Source organism: Gadus macrocephalus, chromosome 17 (assembly GCF_031168955.1).
Source record: "Gadus macrocephalus chromosome 17, ASM3116895v1".
NCBI classification, from domain to species: Eukaryota; Metazoa; Chordata; class Actinopteri; order Gadiformes; family Gadidae; genus Gadus; species Gadus macrocephalus.
Window position 1 is genome coordinate 9,250,368 of NC_082398.1, and position 17,526 is coordinate 9,267,893.

At 48.2% G+C, this 17,526-nt stretch overlaps 2 protein-coding genes across 4 annotated transcripts; one reads left to right on the forward strand and one right to left on the reverse strand.

The window, feature by feature from the left end:
* On the forward strand, nucleotides 1-8,078 carry LOC132475705 (uncharacterized). The gene is made up of 6 exons (XM_060076971.1): nucleotides 1-279; nucleotides 2,456-3,446; nucleotides 3,892-4,052; nucleotides 4,153-4,305; nucleotides 4,760-4,834; nucleotides 5,156-8,078. The coding sequence occupies exons 2-6, from the start codon at nucleotides 2,516-2,518 to the stop codon at nucleotides 7,937-7,939; spliced, it is 4,104 nt and encodes a 1,367-aa protein (XP_059932954.1). The 5' UTR covers nucleotides 1-279; nucleotides 2,456-2,515; the 3' UTR covers nucleotides 7,940-8,078.
* A 25-nt stretch (nucleotides 8,079-8,103) lies between these two features.
* On the reverse strand, nucleotides 8,104-17,481 carry lpcat4 (lysophosphatidylcholine acyltransferase 4). Of its 3 annotated transcripts, none has more exons than XM_060076979.1 (14): nucleotides 17,078-17,481; nucleotides 16,877-16,984; nucleotides 16,158-16,521; nucleotides 14,913-15,025; nucleotides 14,320-14,380; nucleotides 14,059-14,117; nucleotides 13,575-13,609; nucleotides 13,014-13,068; nucleotides 12,293-12,375; nucleotides 10,851-10,976; nucleotides 10,452-10,608; nucleotides 10,032-10,124; nucleotides 9,126-9,261; nucleotides 8,104-8,813 (listed from the first exon to the last, which is right to left on the reverse strand). In XM_060076979.1, exons 2-14 carry the CDS (start codon nucleotides 16,964-16,966, stop codon nucleotides 8,629-8,631), a joined length of 1,557 nt encoding a protein of 518 aa, XP_059932962.1. In that variant the 5' UTR covers nucleotides 16,967-16,984; nucleotides 17,078-17,481; the 3' UTR covers nucleotides 8,104-8,628. The 3 variants fall into 3 exon arrangements, with proteins under 3 accessions (XP_059932962.1, XP_059932963.1, XP_059932964.1); XM_060076980.1 differs by having other exon boundaries at nucleotides 16,877-16,971; nucleotides 17,078-17,386; XM_060076981.1 differs by lacking the exons at nucleotides 16,877-16,984; nucleotides 17,078-17,481 and adding an exon at nucleotides 16,630-16,848.
* Nucleotides 17,482-17,526: the final 45 nt, after the last annotated feature.

Here is a 17,526-nt window from a genome sequence, read left to right on the forward strand (position 1 = left end):
TGACGCCTAATACGAACAACGAATGAAAATGTATATATATAAAGTATTATAATATTTTTTTTAATTCTAATGTATATAGAAAATAACCTGTTCTTGTTAAGCGATTTTGTCAAGTAAAGAGTATCACCACAATTTATTTTGTGATTTATACAATACTCGCCTCCGGTTAGAATGTTGAGTAATGACGCACACAGAGGAGTCAATAAGTTTATTTTTGAAACATTGATAAATGATGCAAAACATTCATTCATGATTATTGTTGAATGTACATTCGCAAAGGTAAGAGATTTTGATTTATTTTAATGGTATAAGTCAGCATTCTCTTAGTTTATTTGAATATATTTAATGATGTGTTTTTGTAGGCCTACTATTAAGAAAATTACAAGCGAAAAAATGACTGGTTAAAAGTTAAATAAAATGAAAGTAATCAAGAAATGGAAATAAAACGTATTACTTTACTATTCAACAATATATTAACTGACCACTCAATGCCACCGACTATGTGCCAAGCAACTATCTCGCCGTTACCTAAGCCCGGTAAAGATCATTCTCAAATGACTAATTTCCGACCTATAAGTATGCTAAATAACGATTATAAGCTGTTTGCTAAAATTCTTGCTATGCGCATGGAGACCGCCGCATTTCCTCATTGATCCATCTTGATCAAGCAGGAATTATTAAAGGTCGACTTGCTTCCAACAATATGAGAAGACTCTTCCAGGTAATGGCAACAGCCAGTACTCTACAGCATCCAGCCATAGCCATGTGTCTGGACGCTGAGAAAGCCTTGGACAGGGTAGAAAGTGGCATTATTTGTTTTACGTTACCTCAAAATTTGGTTTTGGACAAGTTATTATTAGCTGGGTGAAGGCCCTCTATAATAAACCTAGTGCTTCAATTAAAACTAATGGAACAATATCCGAACCTTTCCAACTCCTAAGATCTACCAGGCAGGGTTGTCCATCCACCTCTCTTTATTTTGGCCTTAGAACCTGTAGTATGTGCTACATCTGAGCAGAGAGGAAAATCACTGGTATCTAGATCGGGGGTCATGATTTTAAAGCTAATCTATTTGCTGATGATTTGTTATTAACTTTATCACAACCACATAAGTCAATCCCGCAAGTGATGACATTCATTTCGTTTTTTGGGAAGTTTTCAGGGTATAAGGTGAATTTTAATAAGAGTGAAGCCATCCCATTAAATCCTATGACCTACTCTTCACACCTTGGTTCAGCCCCCATTCAATGGAAGCCACAAGGTATGAGATATCCCATAGAGGACATATTTGATTTAAATGGCCCTCTACTCCTTAAAACAATTAGGGAGGACATTAAGAGATGGACAGTTCTTCCCATTTTATTATGGGGCAGAGCAGAAGTGCTGAAAATGAATATGTTTCCAAGATTATTTCTTATATCAGTAATTCCTTTTAAATTCCCTCTTTACTGGTTCAAAGAAATTAATAAATTATTCTCCGATTTTTTGTGGAGTAATAGAAAACCAAGAATCAGCTACAAAAGATTATCCAGATCAAGGAAAAGAGGTGGATTTGGAGTCCCAGATTTCTGTTCTTATTATCTTGCTTATAATGCTGGGTTTCCGTTGTTGTGGGCCTATACAGGCCAGAGTTAGTTAGGGAGTTTGAAATGGGTTGAGGAAACAATTTTAGCCAACCAAGACAAATCTTTCTCACTAACCGCTTTATGGTATTACCCCAAAACCAATTTGAAAATAGTAAATCCTCTTATTCAATTTTCCTGTGAGGTAATAAAAATTATACAGAAGCGTCTCCCTTTCAATGGAGCATATCTTCATGCCCTATATGGAGTAGCCCTCTATTAAAAGCGGGGGGAAAAACATTAACAAACATAGCAACATAGCATGGCAACATAGAAGTATAAACCAAGTGGGTCAGATAGAGATAGATGGTTATATGGTACCCTTTAATGTCTTAAAAACACAATATGATTTAAAAGACGTCGACTTTTTTGCATACTATATATACAATTAAAATAGCTTAAGCCTTTTTGTCGGTTAAACAAATTATTATGATTAATTGGAAAGTACAAAAACCAAATTGCCTGAATACTGACAATTGGTTAAAAGACTTTATGGATCTCCTGTCAATGGAATGTCCAACCTCGTTCCTCAATGATCTTGACCGTGGGGAAGAAGGTCCATGGATTCTTATAAGACTTTATAAGACTGTATTTGAGAAACTGGGCATTTAAAGGAATTTATTGAATATTATGGATTTGCAACCCCCCACCCCCTGTTGTATTGTGTATTGTTTTGTAATGTCCTGTGAGTTTTGTTATCTTGTGATGTATGTACAGTATATGAGGTTTGTGATTGTTTTGTTTGATGTTTGGCTTTGTGTTAAAGAATAACATTATTTGAAACAACTGACGAAACAAATGCTGTCTATTCAACTCAAATTCTCTTCAAACAGAGACAAAAGCAACAGAAGACATTTTCAATGAGTCTCCAAGCAGCCAACACACCTCACTAGATGGACATGGGAGAACCAGACCCACTACGAGAACCACAAGCACATTGTTCTGGATGGCACCTGCGTCCAGCCCCCACATGGACTGATCCAGGCTACACAAGTACCCGATCAGAACCATCTCTGTTATGGTCACCACAGAGATTGGACTGGTCACCCGACTGGTTCCCAAGGATGCCCTGTGTACGCCCCTGGTGGTCCCTTAGCCCAACATCATCACAACCAACCGAATATCCACGCCCCTGGACTCCAGCTCCACGTCCAGGGGAGTATCGGACCCTCAGCGGGGCTCCTGTGGGTGAGTTACCGGAGAGTCAACGACCGATGTATTTCCCTGGTGCTCTTCGACATCCCTGGTCTGGGGAACCTCCTAGTCAAGGTTCTGGCCTCTGGTCCTGGCCTTTGGAGTCCGGACCACCGACTGCCATGTTCCTGTCGCCATGTTCCTCCCATTCTCCGGCGATTGCAGCACAGATGGAGTACTCATCTCGGTTCGCCCTAGTACCACCCCCACCACCACCCTTCTCCTCCTACCAGGTCAACATGAAGATGGCACTCCCGAGAGCGGCAACATACAACCCGCCCCACCGAGAGCAGGTCCGTCATGCAGAAGCTTCCCAGAGAGCCTGTCTACGACTGTTACCATGCCCACAGACTCCAGCCCTGTTGACTCCTCAGCCCGATGTCAGTGGCCCCTTCACGCCCACAGTCATCAACCAACCGCCCTTCGCCTCACCAGCCCTCTCCTCTTGGACCTCCTGGTCCAGAACCGACGAAGGAACCCGGTCTGTTCCGTCCTCCCATGGCCGTAGCTGCAGAGGTGGTTCTAATCACTGGTTGGCCGAGGAACCAGATTCTGATCTCAGTCTGATTGGACCAATCTTCGCAACCAGCTATAATTTGAGCCTTCAGCCAGACTTCGGCCAGACGTCAGGTGAGTCTGCAAAGGTTCTCAGGGTCAGGTCAGAGGTCATAAGGAGTACCCTGCAGAAACGGAGGGGGAACCGAGCGCAGCTCAATCAGGGTCCAATGGTCAGGGTCGGTGTGTCGCATTTAAAAGTGCATGTATTTTACCTTGCACCTTACACACACACACACAGACACACACACACACACACACACACACACACACACACACACACACAACCCTCTATTTAAATACATATTTGACACCTTATCTCCTACATCCCACATTCTTAGCCCTTCAGAATAATCCTTAATAATGCTATATGCACTTTATTGATCTCCCTGGGGGGGTAATTCATTCATATCGTCATCAGTAGGTTCTGATAGGATCAATAACCCCGGCTCCTCCTATCCCAGTTCATTCATCACAAACATCTTTGGCTTGTCCTTCTCTTGCCTGACGTCACACACAGCGAACGACCAAATAGCGAGGACGTCCACAGGAGATGACCGTGGATCGCTGGAGGGGGCCGGCTTGGACCCACCGAGGAGGAGAAACCAGGGGTCCTACCCCGGGCATTCCCCCCTGGACCGTGGCCCAATTGAGATACTGGACCCTGTTTTCGTCCATCAGGTCTGGTTGCCATGGGAACAACAGGCCTTTTTTTGAAGTGTAGTAAGAGTAATAAGGGATGGAGTTTCACATTGTACGTTTCTTGAATCCATTTGTGTAGATCCCAGATCATGGATCAGAGACCCTGGATGGAGACGTCGGTGGGGACGGGTTCAGCGAGGATGAAGAAGAGGAACCCGAGGAGGAGACATGGACTCACAGGTTCATGGAGTACCTTGACGAGTTGGTCAAGGATGAGGACTTTGTCTCAACGGTAGACTTCCACCAAAGCAGATCACTTGCATCACATTACCACTCCATAACTCAAATAATGAGCACTTTTTCATTAACAATGCAGCTTTGCTTTTAATTTTTGAGAGCCTTTTAGGGTCATTCGGGTCCTTGTATGTCACTTTGACACGCTCCTGACAACACTTTGTCAGGCTCACCTGTTAGCTTTCGACATTAACCCCTAGATCCCCCAGGTTTACCCCCTGTATAAGCACCGGGAATCGCGGTAAACTCAATGAAAAAATGAAAACAGTTATGTTTTAACACATGACCATTAACAGTCTACCGTATTCTTAAAGTATGATCACAAAGTCCAACGCCCCCTCCCTACCCGGCCCCCCGTTATTCCAAACAACAATTTGACGTGATGAAGCCCGTTGTTTACATTGTCAGGTGGGTCTGATGGTACTGAAATGAACCGTTTGTGTTGGCCGAAGGTGGGCTCCATACTGGACATGGCGTTCCTGGAGACCCCAGAGCCGACGGAGCTGATTGGACCAGAGCACGGAGAGGTGATGTCATTTGCACTTTGTTTGATTGTCACCGTTGCCCCGTGGTGGGTTGCCAGCGCTATATAGATTACCAGTAATCTATAGAGAGTAAGTGTCATAAATATATGGCCTGTTAAGCCCTTTGAGACTGTACCTGTGATAAAGGGCTACACAAATAAGATTGAATTGAGTTCAACCAGTAAGAACTTGGTTTTCAATACCACTGTTTGCAGTTCCCAGTAGCCCTTAAGGAATAGGCCAAGATGCCTGTGGGGAACATACAGAGCATCAGACAAAAGATAACCACCACCAAATGTGGAATCGTTTGTTTCCGTTCTCCAGACGTTTCAAGCAGATATTCAGCAGACACAAGATGGGGGGTCTTTTGGTGACGACGGTGCCATCTCCGAGTCCGACAGCACAGGTTCCCTGGCTGTGGTTGTCCTTAACAGTCATCACACCAATACTCCACCACAGACCGCCGGCTGGATTCCTTCCTGGGCTCCAGAGTCACCGTCGGTCGCACCGGCACCGTCTCATGACGGCAGTGATCAATCCGGATCGGAGGATGTCTGGGAGAGTTGGTTAAAATCTATGGCTCAACCTCTTACAGCCCTACTTTGTGATCCTCCCATCCCCATGAACGATGGGGAGGTCGAAGCACCTCACCCAAAGGATTCTCCCGACGACCAAGGCACGGGCCTCGAGCCGTTCTGCTCAGAAGTCTTCTCCCTGGGGACGGTCGAGATTGAGAGCCCAAGCCCGGGGACCGAAGGGGCTTTTGAATTTCGTTGGGAGCACTTTGACGCCTCCATCACGGGTGAGTTGTCACTTGACGACTCGAAGTGTGATGACGAAGTACTTCCAACAATGGCCACCTTAGCGAACAAATACCCGTTCCCTTCTCCCCCCAACCTCTCCATCCTCCGCTCACTCAGCCCGCTGGTGTCCCCCAGCAGTCCCAGTGCCGGGGTGCCTTCTCCCCTTTCAGGTGGTCACGTCGGTGACCCGTTGATCAGCATCTCAGCAGAACCAAAGAGGAGAGAAGATCCAGAGAACGAGACGCAGGAAGAGGACGAGGGAGGCGCGTTGGACGGCGGCGAGTTGCGATCTGCTCCGTCCGAGGAAGGGTTGCTGGGCGTCACACATGACAAGTTGCCCAGCTGGAGAGATGGGGAACCATGGGATCTTGCTCAGAGTACTGCCTCATCCAAGGATCGATATTCAGATGGCGCAGGAGGCATGGCCGCTCTGCATGTGGATGTTGGAACTTACGCCCTATTAGAGAACATGAGTGTGAACGCAACCAAAGCCTTTCTTGAATTAGATTTTCAGGTTGATGTCACCGGCCTCCCCCCATTGGACATCGCTGATAACGCAGAATATGCGTCTGCAGATCGCGAGCTGGCGCAACCTGAAGACAAAGCCGTTCTTGTGGTTCGCAGTGAAGAAGTGCATGAAGCCGCCTCGTCATGCCCAGGCTACCTCGAGAGTCGACCTGCGTCCACAGATTCTACCGGACCCTCGGGGGGGTGCAGTGCAACAATGTATACGCAACAAGCACCAGCCATTAGCACATTGACTTCTGAACATGGCATTGTGCATCCAGAAAACCAGCAGGCGCCGGGGGCTTCACCTCCCTCACTGGGGGAACGGGCCACGCCCCTCGACGTGATCCCAGGCGGCTTCCCTTCTGGACCCCTGACAGGAGCCAGTTCTGAAGGTAGAGAGGAGGTGGGAGCAGAGAAAGAAACTTTCGCAGGTGACACGTATGCAAGTCCACAGGCATGTGAAGCACATGAGGTAGCCGCTTGGGAGGACAGTCCCATCCTGTCCCCATCGCGTTCCGTGAGAGAGGGAAACGAAAGTCGAAAGAAGGAGGACCAAATCAAGATTTCCAGCCCAATAAAAAGAGGTAAATCGTTACGGAAAATCAGCAGAAGGCTTTGGCCACTAGACGAGGGAGGAACGTTAGAGACCGTGACCCGACCTAGTGACCTTAAAATCCATCAGAATTGTCAGACATCCAACACCTGCAGTACTATTAGAAGATGTAGTCCAAGGTGGACTCTGCAGTTCAAGACAATAAGATCATCATCCTCAGGCAAAAAAGGGACTGCAAGTCTTCTTCTGGAAGACTACAAGCAAAGACTAGAAAACGCACGAGCTCCAGGAGAGGAAAGCAGCCACAAAACCCCAGATAAATCCCTGCGAGGGAGGCCGAGGAAGGTGCTTTTCTCAGGCCCCAAATTATGTCCCATGGCAATCCCTTGTGTTAATCCAGGGTCAATCCATCTGACCAGAATGAAGAGACATAAACTCCCGACAGAGAAAGAGAAGGAAAGGGCAATTTACAATTTCACACTCAGAGATTTAAGGGCTAAAACTTTATTGACTGAAAAATCTGGTTTAACGCCCAAACAGAGAATGGAAAATTCAGATAAGAGTAAAACAGAGGAGAGGGAGATGGCAATGACGTCCAAGAAGGCTCCCAGGGCCAGCCCCAGGCTGAGGAACCGTAGCAAAACGCAGAGCCCCCTGAGGCTGCCCCGACGGAGGACCACCGCTCTGGGGAAAGAAGGGTCCGGGCCCAGAGAGATAACTGCTTTGTCCGACACGCCAGGTCTGCACACGCCGAGGCCAACGAGGCGGTTGAAAAGAGATCCGGCGAATCAGGACGCCCCCGTCAGTCCCCCACCAAGTCCCGCGGGTGAACTAAGGAATGGTCCGACGGACGACAAGAGGAAAGAAGACGAGAATGAGGAAAGGATGTCAAGTCCGAGGAAAAGGTCAAGGGGACTTGCAGTGAAAGAGAACGGCGACATCGTCCCGTTCCAACAGAGTCCCGTGAGGGAACGAAGGAAGTGTCGAATGGATGACGAAGACGAAGGGGAAAAGACCCAGAGTCCGACGAAAAGATCCAGAAGGGGAAGGGTCGATGGGGAGGAAGACCGAGGGGGCTCGAGGAAACCGAAACCTGACCGGGAAAAGTGCAGCAAGCAACGTGTAACGGTAGCCGCGGGACGGGAGGGAACCGCCAGGGAGCGTAACAGATTCCCAAGATGGGAAATGAGAAGGTGCAGCCGAAGTTACTCAACGAGGTGGAAGATTTCTCATCTCGGGTAAGCCGAGGTCATCGGTCGGGAGGAGACATTGGAGGGTTAAGAAGGCAGTAGATCATAAGGGTGGTGCTTAGAGCGAAGGATGGTGTGGGTATGCCTGCCTTTATACGAGATGCACTTTTGAGACATTTTTGTAACACCAATAAAATGATTTAATAATGATTTAAAATAATTTAAGATTCACAGTTTAATAGGTTGAATGTAAAAATATATTAATATGCATACAAAAAACACTTATTGTACATAAAACAGTTTCAAACAACAATGGATTCAACACACTCCTTGGCAAGCCGCCAAGGAGGTAAAGAAAATATAAAAATGATTTACACCATAGCGACACAATGTTTCCCTTTTTGGCCCTGTGGAAGTCACTGAATATACATCAGCTTATGATCGGAGCATTTAGTAAACAGACTTTATGGCTTTTCATTAAAAAGTCAAGATTCCTTCCAACATAAAAATAGTTCTATGTATTAACAAAAGATTTAAAATAAATCTGCATAACTCCTTCACAGCTTTGCTGAAACATTATTGCACTTTAGGAGAAAATAAACTATTTCTACCAAGCCCAGAGTTGTGTTTGAGCAGAACGTACCCTAGGAAGTCACAGGACTCGCCTAGCAACAGGCCTATTGCCTGCCACGAAAAACTGATCACAAAAGGCACTCGCAAGATGCCCCGAACACACACGCCTCAGTCTGTCTTCTTATTGGACGAGGGAGTCGTGTTGCCGTTGGACATGTTTCTGTTGTTGTTGACCACCTTCCCATTGGTGGAGGAGGAGCAGGGTGGCGGAGAGCCCGCCTCCTCAGGCTTCAGGTATTGGTTTACCACCACCTGATAGGTCAGGTGGGTTGTGAGCACTCTCAGCAGATCCTCTGAAAGGGATATGAAGACATCACCGGTTTTATTTGAGATGACCGAAACGGTCCATGACATTTTTTGAACAAGTTTATATATGGAAATGCCCAAAATGTATCTTTTATTCATATTATTTATGCCAATATGATGTAGGATACATTTATATTTAAATCTGCCAGTGTTGGGAAACATAAACTAAACTAAAGAAATATGATTAATGCAATATTCAAAAGAGAACAGATGGATTGGGTCATTTCACATGATAATTCATCAACTTCAAAGTCAACCGTTATTTTTATTACATTGTAGAATATAACCAGACCACCCACCTTCAGTAAGCTGGTCATCCCTGGATGCAGCGGCATAGAGCTGAGCCGTGTCGCGCTGTGCAGCGCCCAACAGTGCCCCCATGAGGCCAGACAGCGCCTCTGCAGGCAGGTGGCCTCGGCACTCTGGGTCGTACATCTGCAAGACAAGTTAGGATGCGTTCAACAAAAACAGGCTCCAACAACGCGTCTGTCACATGGATAAATCAAATTATAATAAGTGCACCAAGTTTTTTTTATCATCATGTTTTTATTGGCATAGTAGCGTATATTAAAACATATACAAACATGCAGGTTGTGAAAGGACTTAGTTTGGGAACATCTTTTTTTCTACTATTTGTTGAAACTTGAGCTGACTTTCAACAGCACCAGAGAAAGGTGACATGATTTTCACACAAAGATTTCAGTCATATCACTATTTAAACATTTCATTGGGTTTGTGTGCTGTGGCATTCCCCCGGTGCCACGCCCCCTGTTCGGGAGAGTCGAGGCCGGGATATACCGCCGGTGGCCAACAGCCGGCGACAAACCCCGACCTCCCGAGAGCCGCAATCGGGGAAACGAGGAACACCTGGGCGGGAGACACCCAGGGGTTAAAAGGAGGCCACCAAACGACAGATGGGGGAGAGTCGAGTGGAAGAGAGGACGACGCAGAGGACCGAGACCGTAAAGTGAGCCGCACGGCGGACACGTGGACGACGACTCGAGCAACCCCCCCCGACTTCGATGTACAGCGTGCGCTTGTGTGGATACGAAACCGAATGTAATAAACCGCCGTTTGAGGCTTTGGACCCTCACACCCTGCCTGGTCCTTACTTGAGCCCCTCTACCAAACCGAGTTACCACAGTGCATAAAAGGTTTCGGAAATCTGGGTGACAACAACCAAGAGGAGTGAGTGAGGGACATACGTTGAACGCCACATGCAGGATGGATTTGAACGCCGTGAAGCCCGAGGCCGTGGAGAGGCTGAGGTATAGGTGTCTGAGGTCCAACGTGTTGTCCTGAAATGAAACAGAGCACAACATATAACCAGTCGTTCCTAGGCGTTTAAAGACCCACACATCAATCTATAAAGAAGAACAACTCCTGAACATGTCCAGTGCTGTACAACCAAACATCTCTAGGACACAGGGGTCCCACTGGCGCCCAGTAGGACCTTCAAACGTATTTAAAACAAGAGATAAAACATAAAAGTACACGAAGCAATTTCATCCAAAAACGACACACTGATCAGTTCTGTCCCCAAACACGCTTCATTAGGCAGCGGGCAGTGCTGGGGGCCCACCAGGGCTGGGGGCCCATGGCTGGCCCTCGGGAGCACCCCTTACCTTAGTGTAGAGGGCGCAGATCTGCCCGGCGGTCAGCGGCTGCTCCAGACACAACATGGCCGCCAGCTCCTCGGGCCCCGCCTTCAGGACAAGGGCGCCCGAGAGACGCGCGTCCAGCACGCCACGCAGCGCCGCCAGGGCCTCTGCCACGCACACGCTGAGGTTGGGAGGAGGGCGGGAGGAGGAGAAGGGTTTAAAGGGCGTTTGGGACACCCTTTGAGTGCACGCAGGATATGACATCAACGCTGATGCGCCATTTTGACCGCTTGTATCCAAAAAGGGAAACACCTTCGAGTGTTTACATTCTTTGAAATCCTCGGCCAGCCGGTGATAACACCAGGAACTGACAACTCCTCCCCCATTTAACTGAACTCTGCCTCTAGCCCCACACCCACTCACCCATCGCGTCGAAGCAGGGACAGGGCAGCCTTGGCAGGGGGCTCCACCGGGAGGGAGAGACCCCCCAGCTTCCTGACTGGCACCCGGCCCTCCATCACGTAGTCTGTAGCCGGGAGCCCCAGACAACTGCAGAGGGGTACAATTAGGGGTTTTGTAACTCCGCCTCTGTCTAGCATTGTTCAGACTACTACAAGAAGAGGGTGATTCGCCACCAGGGATGGAAATTAACACCCGCCACACGCCATTTGCGGTGAATCACTTCACCCGCCACTGTGTCGGGTAATACTTTCCAGTCAGGTCCGATCAAATTTGCATGTTCAATACATTCGTCATACGGCGCTGCACAGTTCCACAACCATTACTGTCAACATCCGGCCCCCTTCTTCTTCTACGCCTCTCTTGCTGAACTGCGACTGTCAACATCTGGGATAATATACCGGTAACCAACAGCTCTCAAGTCTCACGCATTCGGCGTGAGACACACGCAATTCGGAAGAAGACGATGGGTGTGTTGCATAGACGTTGGCATCGTCTTGCCGTCCCTCCCCGTTCTGTGATTGGTTCCCCATCTCAGGCGAAAATCGGATCCATGGAATCCAGGCTGCCTCGCAGCGCGAAATGAAATCGCGCGCAAGGCAGCATGGCTATAGCCAGGCTATTTCGGAGGCGGGACACTTCAGAATTCCATTCATAAATCAACGTGTCCATGGTAAGATTTGTGTAACCAACGAGAGAGAGGTATGATCAGTTAAGCATGACGAAGGAGAAGTGTATGGAAGTGAATCTGTGCCATCGGATTTTGAAAATAAAAAGCCATTGAATTCTAAGCACTGAATATTTATGCATTGAAATAACGTATCTGGATTTGAATTTCAATGTAATCAACGTCCCCACTTGAAGTTTTAGATGTTGAATCTTTGATTTTGAATGAAAAATAAAGCTGAATAGGAGTTCAATTTCAAATCCAACTACGTTATTTCAATGCATAAATATTCAGTGCTTTGAGTTCAATTGCTTCTTATTTTCAAAATCCGATGGCACAGAATTACTTCCATAGAAGTGACTCAAACATTTTGTGGTTAAGAGGACGTATCGGTTTCCACCATAGGTTTCTACAGGAAAGTGTCAGAATTCTGAGAATTTCAGATTTCTCTGAATTCTCTGACACTGCAAATTAAAGCGCTACTACTAACTACTTTCAGCGTGACTGAAGAGAACTTCCTTAAATTAACCTTTAATGCGAGATTTGCATGAACACATGGCAACAAACAAGACAAATACAATATTTTAGAAATTAAAAAAAAATACAACGATCCATATTCATCGTTTCAAATATAAAACACATGGCTTCCGCTGATTCAACAGCAGGGAGTCAATTAAGTACGAGTCGATGAAACAATGACTTGACTCACATTCGGGTCATAAAAGGTGGCATGTCTTACCTGGCCATAAGTTTCTGGACGTTGTTGGCGTAGAGGTTGGGGTCGTCCTTTTCCTCCTGGGAGGGAGTGTACACCGGAAGGTACTGGAAAACACAACGACGCACACGCGCTCAGACCACGTCCAAAAAAAAACACACGACTTCTTATGCCGCGTTTCCACTGCAGGGTGCGTTACGGTTCGGTTCGCCTCAGTCCGGTAGGGAGGGGGGCGGTATAGCCCAGCTCAGTTCCGAGGTCGCGTTTCCACCGCCGACAGTACCCTTTGTGGTAGGCCGGATGTCGATCGCCGCGGCAGCTACGTAGACATCGTAAACAAACGTCTTCCACCCCAAGAATGCAGACGAACGTCTCCACCTCCTTGTTCGCCCAAGCAAGCGTTTTACTCGACTGTTTGTTTGTTTTTATCCCCACGTCGCCCGGAAGTGATGATTCTGTCGACCAATCAACGGAGGGGGTGTGTAGCTAGAATTTCCCGGGACCCTTTCAGGCGTCTCGTCTCCAGTACCCCAACGGAGGAGTACTGAAAACGAGGCCAAAACGGGTACAGCTAAGTCCGGGTCACGCCCACTTTTGCCGGTGGAAGCGCAACCCGTACCGCACCTTTGCGAACCGATCCGTTCCGCACCCTGCGGTGGAAACGCGGCATTATTTTCCTCTCTGGCGAGATCTCGTTCTGAATGAGATCTCGTGCCATGAGGGATCTAACGGTGTGTGGTCTTACCTCGACTGTGACCCGGGTGTAGAACTGGGACATGGTGTGCCACAGGGCTTCCACCCTGATGAGCAGACAGACAATAAGACACCGAGTTAACCAGACCGTCAACACCGTACTGCAATGGGGCCAATCACTGGTGGGAGGAGCCTTAGAAGGTGTTCTGATTGGTTAGGTTCTAGGGTGGGTCAGTGTAGTACATCCAATCACAGGCCCATGCTAATATTTCTGGTCTAATATCTTAATTTACAGTCGTTACTCAAAAGGGCGTGTAGTCTTTATATTCATTAAGACAACTTAAAGAGCTCCTCCCAACCAGGTGAGGCCATAATCAAATCTACCAATGTGACATCAAGTGGGGAGTTTCCACCATTTTGCCTGATGGATTGATCAGCCTACCAGTTGGTACATAGTGAACTTGGTTAATCAAAATCATACCTGGTGGTAAAATAGGGGCCCTTGAACAGTGTCCATCATAACACCCTACAGTCTAAAGTGGAAACCCGTTGAGACCAACTTAAAGGCTGTGCAAATCAAGTTGAAAACAGGAAACATATAGTCGGGACTCACCAAGTGGTCCCCTTGTAAGTCCAGCGCATGGTATCCTAGCAACAACACAGAGATGGCTTGATTAAGCAGCGAACAGGAAGTTCCACCGGCGTGTGTGTGGCCATAATAAATCAATGACCTACATGCAACCACCACGAGGGGACAGACAAACAGACCTCGCCTTAAAAAGCAAACACATTATAACGATTCCCCAATGTCAAAGTCCTTAACCGGGAGCAGGGGCAAGAAGATAGACAATAATTTGTTTTTCGGTACAACAAATGATTGGAGTTTGTTCTTCACACCCGTTCAAATGACCAACCGTTTTTTCAGTCGTTCAAGTGATAGTTGCTGCAGTATGAGTGATACCCGTCTGATATCTTGTGTGAGGTGGGTGACGAAAGGCGCGTGCGCGCGCGCGCGTGTGTGCGTGCGCGTGTGTGCGTGCGCGTGTGGCAGGCGTTGTGAGGGGGCGTGTGTGTGTTTTGTGAGTGTGAACTCTCACCAGCTTGTTGGGGTAGGACAGCAGCACCGGCTGGACTGGACCTCCCGCAAGAAAAGCACCTGGAACCAGATGAGTTAGTGAGACGGACGGGAGGGATTTCAGAGAGACAAAAAGACAGAAAAGATGAGCCAATCAGAGAGATCTGATTGGCTGGAAAGAGAGGAGCGAGAGACAGAGACAAGGTGAGAGGGAGAGAGAACAACAGGGAGACAAGGAGAATCCGGTAGAGAGACGGACAGAGACCAAAGCGATCCAACGTACCGGGTTTGAACTTCATGAGCACTGTCCCGTTGGTGGTGGTGCCCTCTGGGAATATCAGCATCTAAAGAACACAACCCACATCATCATTAACACACACACAAACACAGCAGACACCTGAAAACCCCACCCACAACAACTAAAAGCCAAAGAATAAAGAGGCTAGTTGAATGACACTCTAATCCAAGTGTTAAACAGCATGAGTGCATATAATTCTTAGCCCGGCCCCGGTACGAATCGACCACAAAACCCTGGCAGTTTAGAACTATTTTCGTTTCACAAACAAAACTCAGGCAAAAGAGGTCAATGAGGAACAACAAACAAAAACACCAAGCGGATCGCCAAGATAAGATGAAGGTCTCTAAAGGTGACCACAAAAGATCCCATGGATCCACGACGACTAACCAACTAGATAGGACTACAGCAGACAGACAGACGGTAGAGTAGAGACAGACAGTTGCTGGTGGGAGACAGACAGGCAGCGGAGACAGATGGGTAGTAGAGACAGAGGGTTAGTAGAGGCAGACGGGTAGTAGAGACAGACAGGCAGTAGAGACAGACAGACAGGCAGTAGAGACAGACAGACGGGTGCTCACCTGAGGCCAGTATCCGTTGGAGGTGAGCCTCTCCTTGATCTGGGTCACAGCCTTCCTCCTGGACTCTGGGTCCTTACGGCTGACTACCACAGACTGGTTGAACCCCAGGAGGGCTGGGAACACAACAACACAAGTTACGCAACACGTTTAATAAACCACAGGGAAAGACCAGCCCGGGACGACTGGGAGAGGGGGAGAGAGGGGAGGCTGGGGGAGGGAGAGAGAGGGGAGAGACTGGGGGAGAGAGGCTGGGGGAGAGAGAGAGAGAGAGAGAGAGAGAGAGAGAGAGAGAGAGAGAGAGAGAGAGAGAGAGAGAGAGACTGGGGAGAGAGGCTGGGGGAGAGAGAGAGAGAGAGAGAGAGAGAGAGAGACTGGGGAGAGAGAGAGAGAGAGAGAGAGAGAGGGGAGAGAGAGGGGAGATAGACAGGGGCACTGAGAGGGGAAGTGAAGAAGTTAGGCAGAGCGTGAGAGAGAATGTTTAACTTCAGCATACTTTGCATGTTTAAGTTTTTCTCCCTTCAGCTGTGTGGACAGATTTGCCCCAGAGGAATTGTGTGTGTGTGTGTGTCTGTTTGTGCTGGTGTGTTTGTGTTGAGGCATGCATAACTCTTCATGAATAATCCTTTTCTCCCTAAGGTAAGGGTCATCTTGCTCTGTGATGCCTAGAGGTAGATATTGGGGGATTGAATCCCACACTCTCCAACTGGGAGTCCCACCAGTCACTAGACGAGACTCTCATGCTCCCGAGACTGAACAGGGGACAGTCCCAATTACAACTCCTATACAGCGCATTTCCTCTCCAAAACAAGAAATTCCTGCTCTTGGGTTCTCGGTTCCTGCTGGGATCTCCTGACCTGCCCTTTGCAACCCCTTCCGCCTGCTGTCAAGTTGCCCAATCAACACTCACTTAGGCCACCAGTAAATGGTAAATGCTGGGGATGAGGTCAATGATGCAACGCTGCAACCCGCCCCCTCAGCTAACCATCGAAATATCTAGCTCTATCTTCCCCATTCAGCCAGAACTTTTCGAACTTTTGTATGCTTGAGTTTTCAAGCATCAAAGGTGGTCCACCAGAGTGGGGCACCTGTTTGAGTCTCGAAGACCATGACTTGGACCAGTCGAGAATTAGACTAGCGCGTGACCAGAAGAAGACCAGACCAATAGCCTGAGCAGACCCAAACCAAACCTAGACCCAAAGAAATGACCAAGCCCACCCCAAATCCAAACGAGACCCGTCCCCTTACCTCCGATGACGGGCAGGTTGACGTTCTCTGAGCGGGACACCACGGTGGCCAGCTGGGTGGGCATCAGGATCACCATGTCCAGGAAAGAGCTGTGGGGCGCCACCACGAGCGCTGGGGCCTCTTTCACGTCAGCGCGCCGACCCTTCACCTCGATCCACACGAAGCCCAGGGTGAAGAACATGACCCGGTTGATGCTCAACATCATCGCGTGGAGCAGCCAGCATCGCCAGCCACGGATGGGTCGCGACAGCTCCTCCTCGGACAGGCCGGCCGTTCGCAGCATTGCTATCGGCCACATGAGCAGGAATAACAGGACAACAAGAACCAAGCGGAGCGGGAACAGCACGCTGCCCAAAATAATCCCCTGGTGCCGGGGGAGAGAGACACGAAAATAGCATTAGAAAACATTCCTGCGGAGCCTCCTTATGTAAACGTTCCTAGTTTTACGATTTCAAAACCTGTGGTTTAAAACCTGTGCAGAAGATCACGTCATGTTTGCGAATCAGGTGATTGTTTAAATATGAAGACAAAGGTGCAGCCAGCGTGATTAATCCAATTTCTTGCAAAACGAGTATTGTCAGTATGTGCAACAACTGCAACAGCTCATCTCTTTAGTTATGACACACCGGTACAGCTCGGGGAAGGGGGGGGGGGGGGTATAAGTACGCCATCTGTTGACCCCTCCTCTACCTCCACAATAAGAGCGGTCCTGTGCTCACCTTGATCCGGTGGGCCGTGGGCAGCCTCACCCGGTGAATGAACGGATGGGGGTACTCGGTGGTGGCGGCGTGGCCGTCCCTTTTCTCCATAGCGACTACAAAAAAAACCTTAATGACAATTAAGAACAGACAAAGTCACTATAGGATCATTAAAGATATATAGAACGAAAACTGGTGCGAAGAAGGAGTCCAAACACTTACCCTTGTTGGTGATATTCCAGGTATGCGTGTCGCTGCTCTGAACTGCGACTGAAACAAGTGCGTACTGAGTGCCTGCCTGGTGGACGCGACGTGCAGCGCGTGCGAACCGGTGAAATCCAAACGTAACAACAAAAATACGGTGGCGCAAAACGTGGTCCAAAAGTTTGTGGTTTAAAAAGACAAAGACGAGTGAAAAATAAAGCGAAAACCTTTGATTAAAAAGCACAACGTCCTCCGTACACACATGGACCACATGGAGACCTGCCAGTGGCGAAGGTCATCGTTCTTTAAACCTTACTCTTTAACCCGACCGGCCACGCCCCAAATCTGACAGCTCGGCCCACCCTACGGGTCCGACCGGTCCCTGGAACCATCCCTCAAAACACGCCCGCACCCTCCTGTGTATGTGCGTGTATTGGGGGAGAGTTTCTCTATATTAAAAAAAATCA

Bases quoted from the DNA above. Each gene is read 5' to 3' on its own strand.
- LOC132475705 (XM_060076971.1), top strand. From the start codon at position 2,516: ATGGACATGGGAGAACCAGACCCACTACGAGAACCACAAGCACATTGT. The intron at 3,447-3,891 runs GTGAGTCTGCAA...CGTCACACACAG, and splicing joins AGACTTCGGCCAGACGTCAG to CGAACGACCAAATAGCGAGG. The intron at 4,053-4,152 runs GTCTGGTTGCCA...CCATTTGTGTAG, and splicing joins ACCCTGTTTTCGTCCATCAG to ATCCCAGATCATGGATCAGA.
- lpcat4 (XM_060076979.1), bottom strand. From the start codon at position 16,966: ATGGAGAAAAGGGACGGCCACGCCGCCACCACCGAGTACCCCCATCCG. The intron at 12,376-13,013 runs GTAAGACCACAC...TGTGTTTTCCAG, and splicing joins ACACCCGGGTCACAGTCGAG to TACCTTCCGGTGTACACTCC. The intron at 8,814-9,125 runs GTGGGTGGTCTG...TATCCCTTTCAG, and splicing joins GGATGACCAGCTTACTGAAG to AGGATCTGCTGAGAGTGCTC.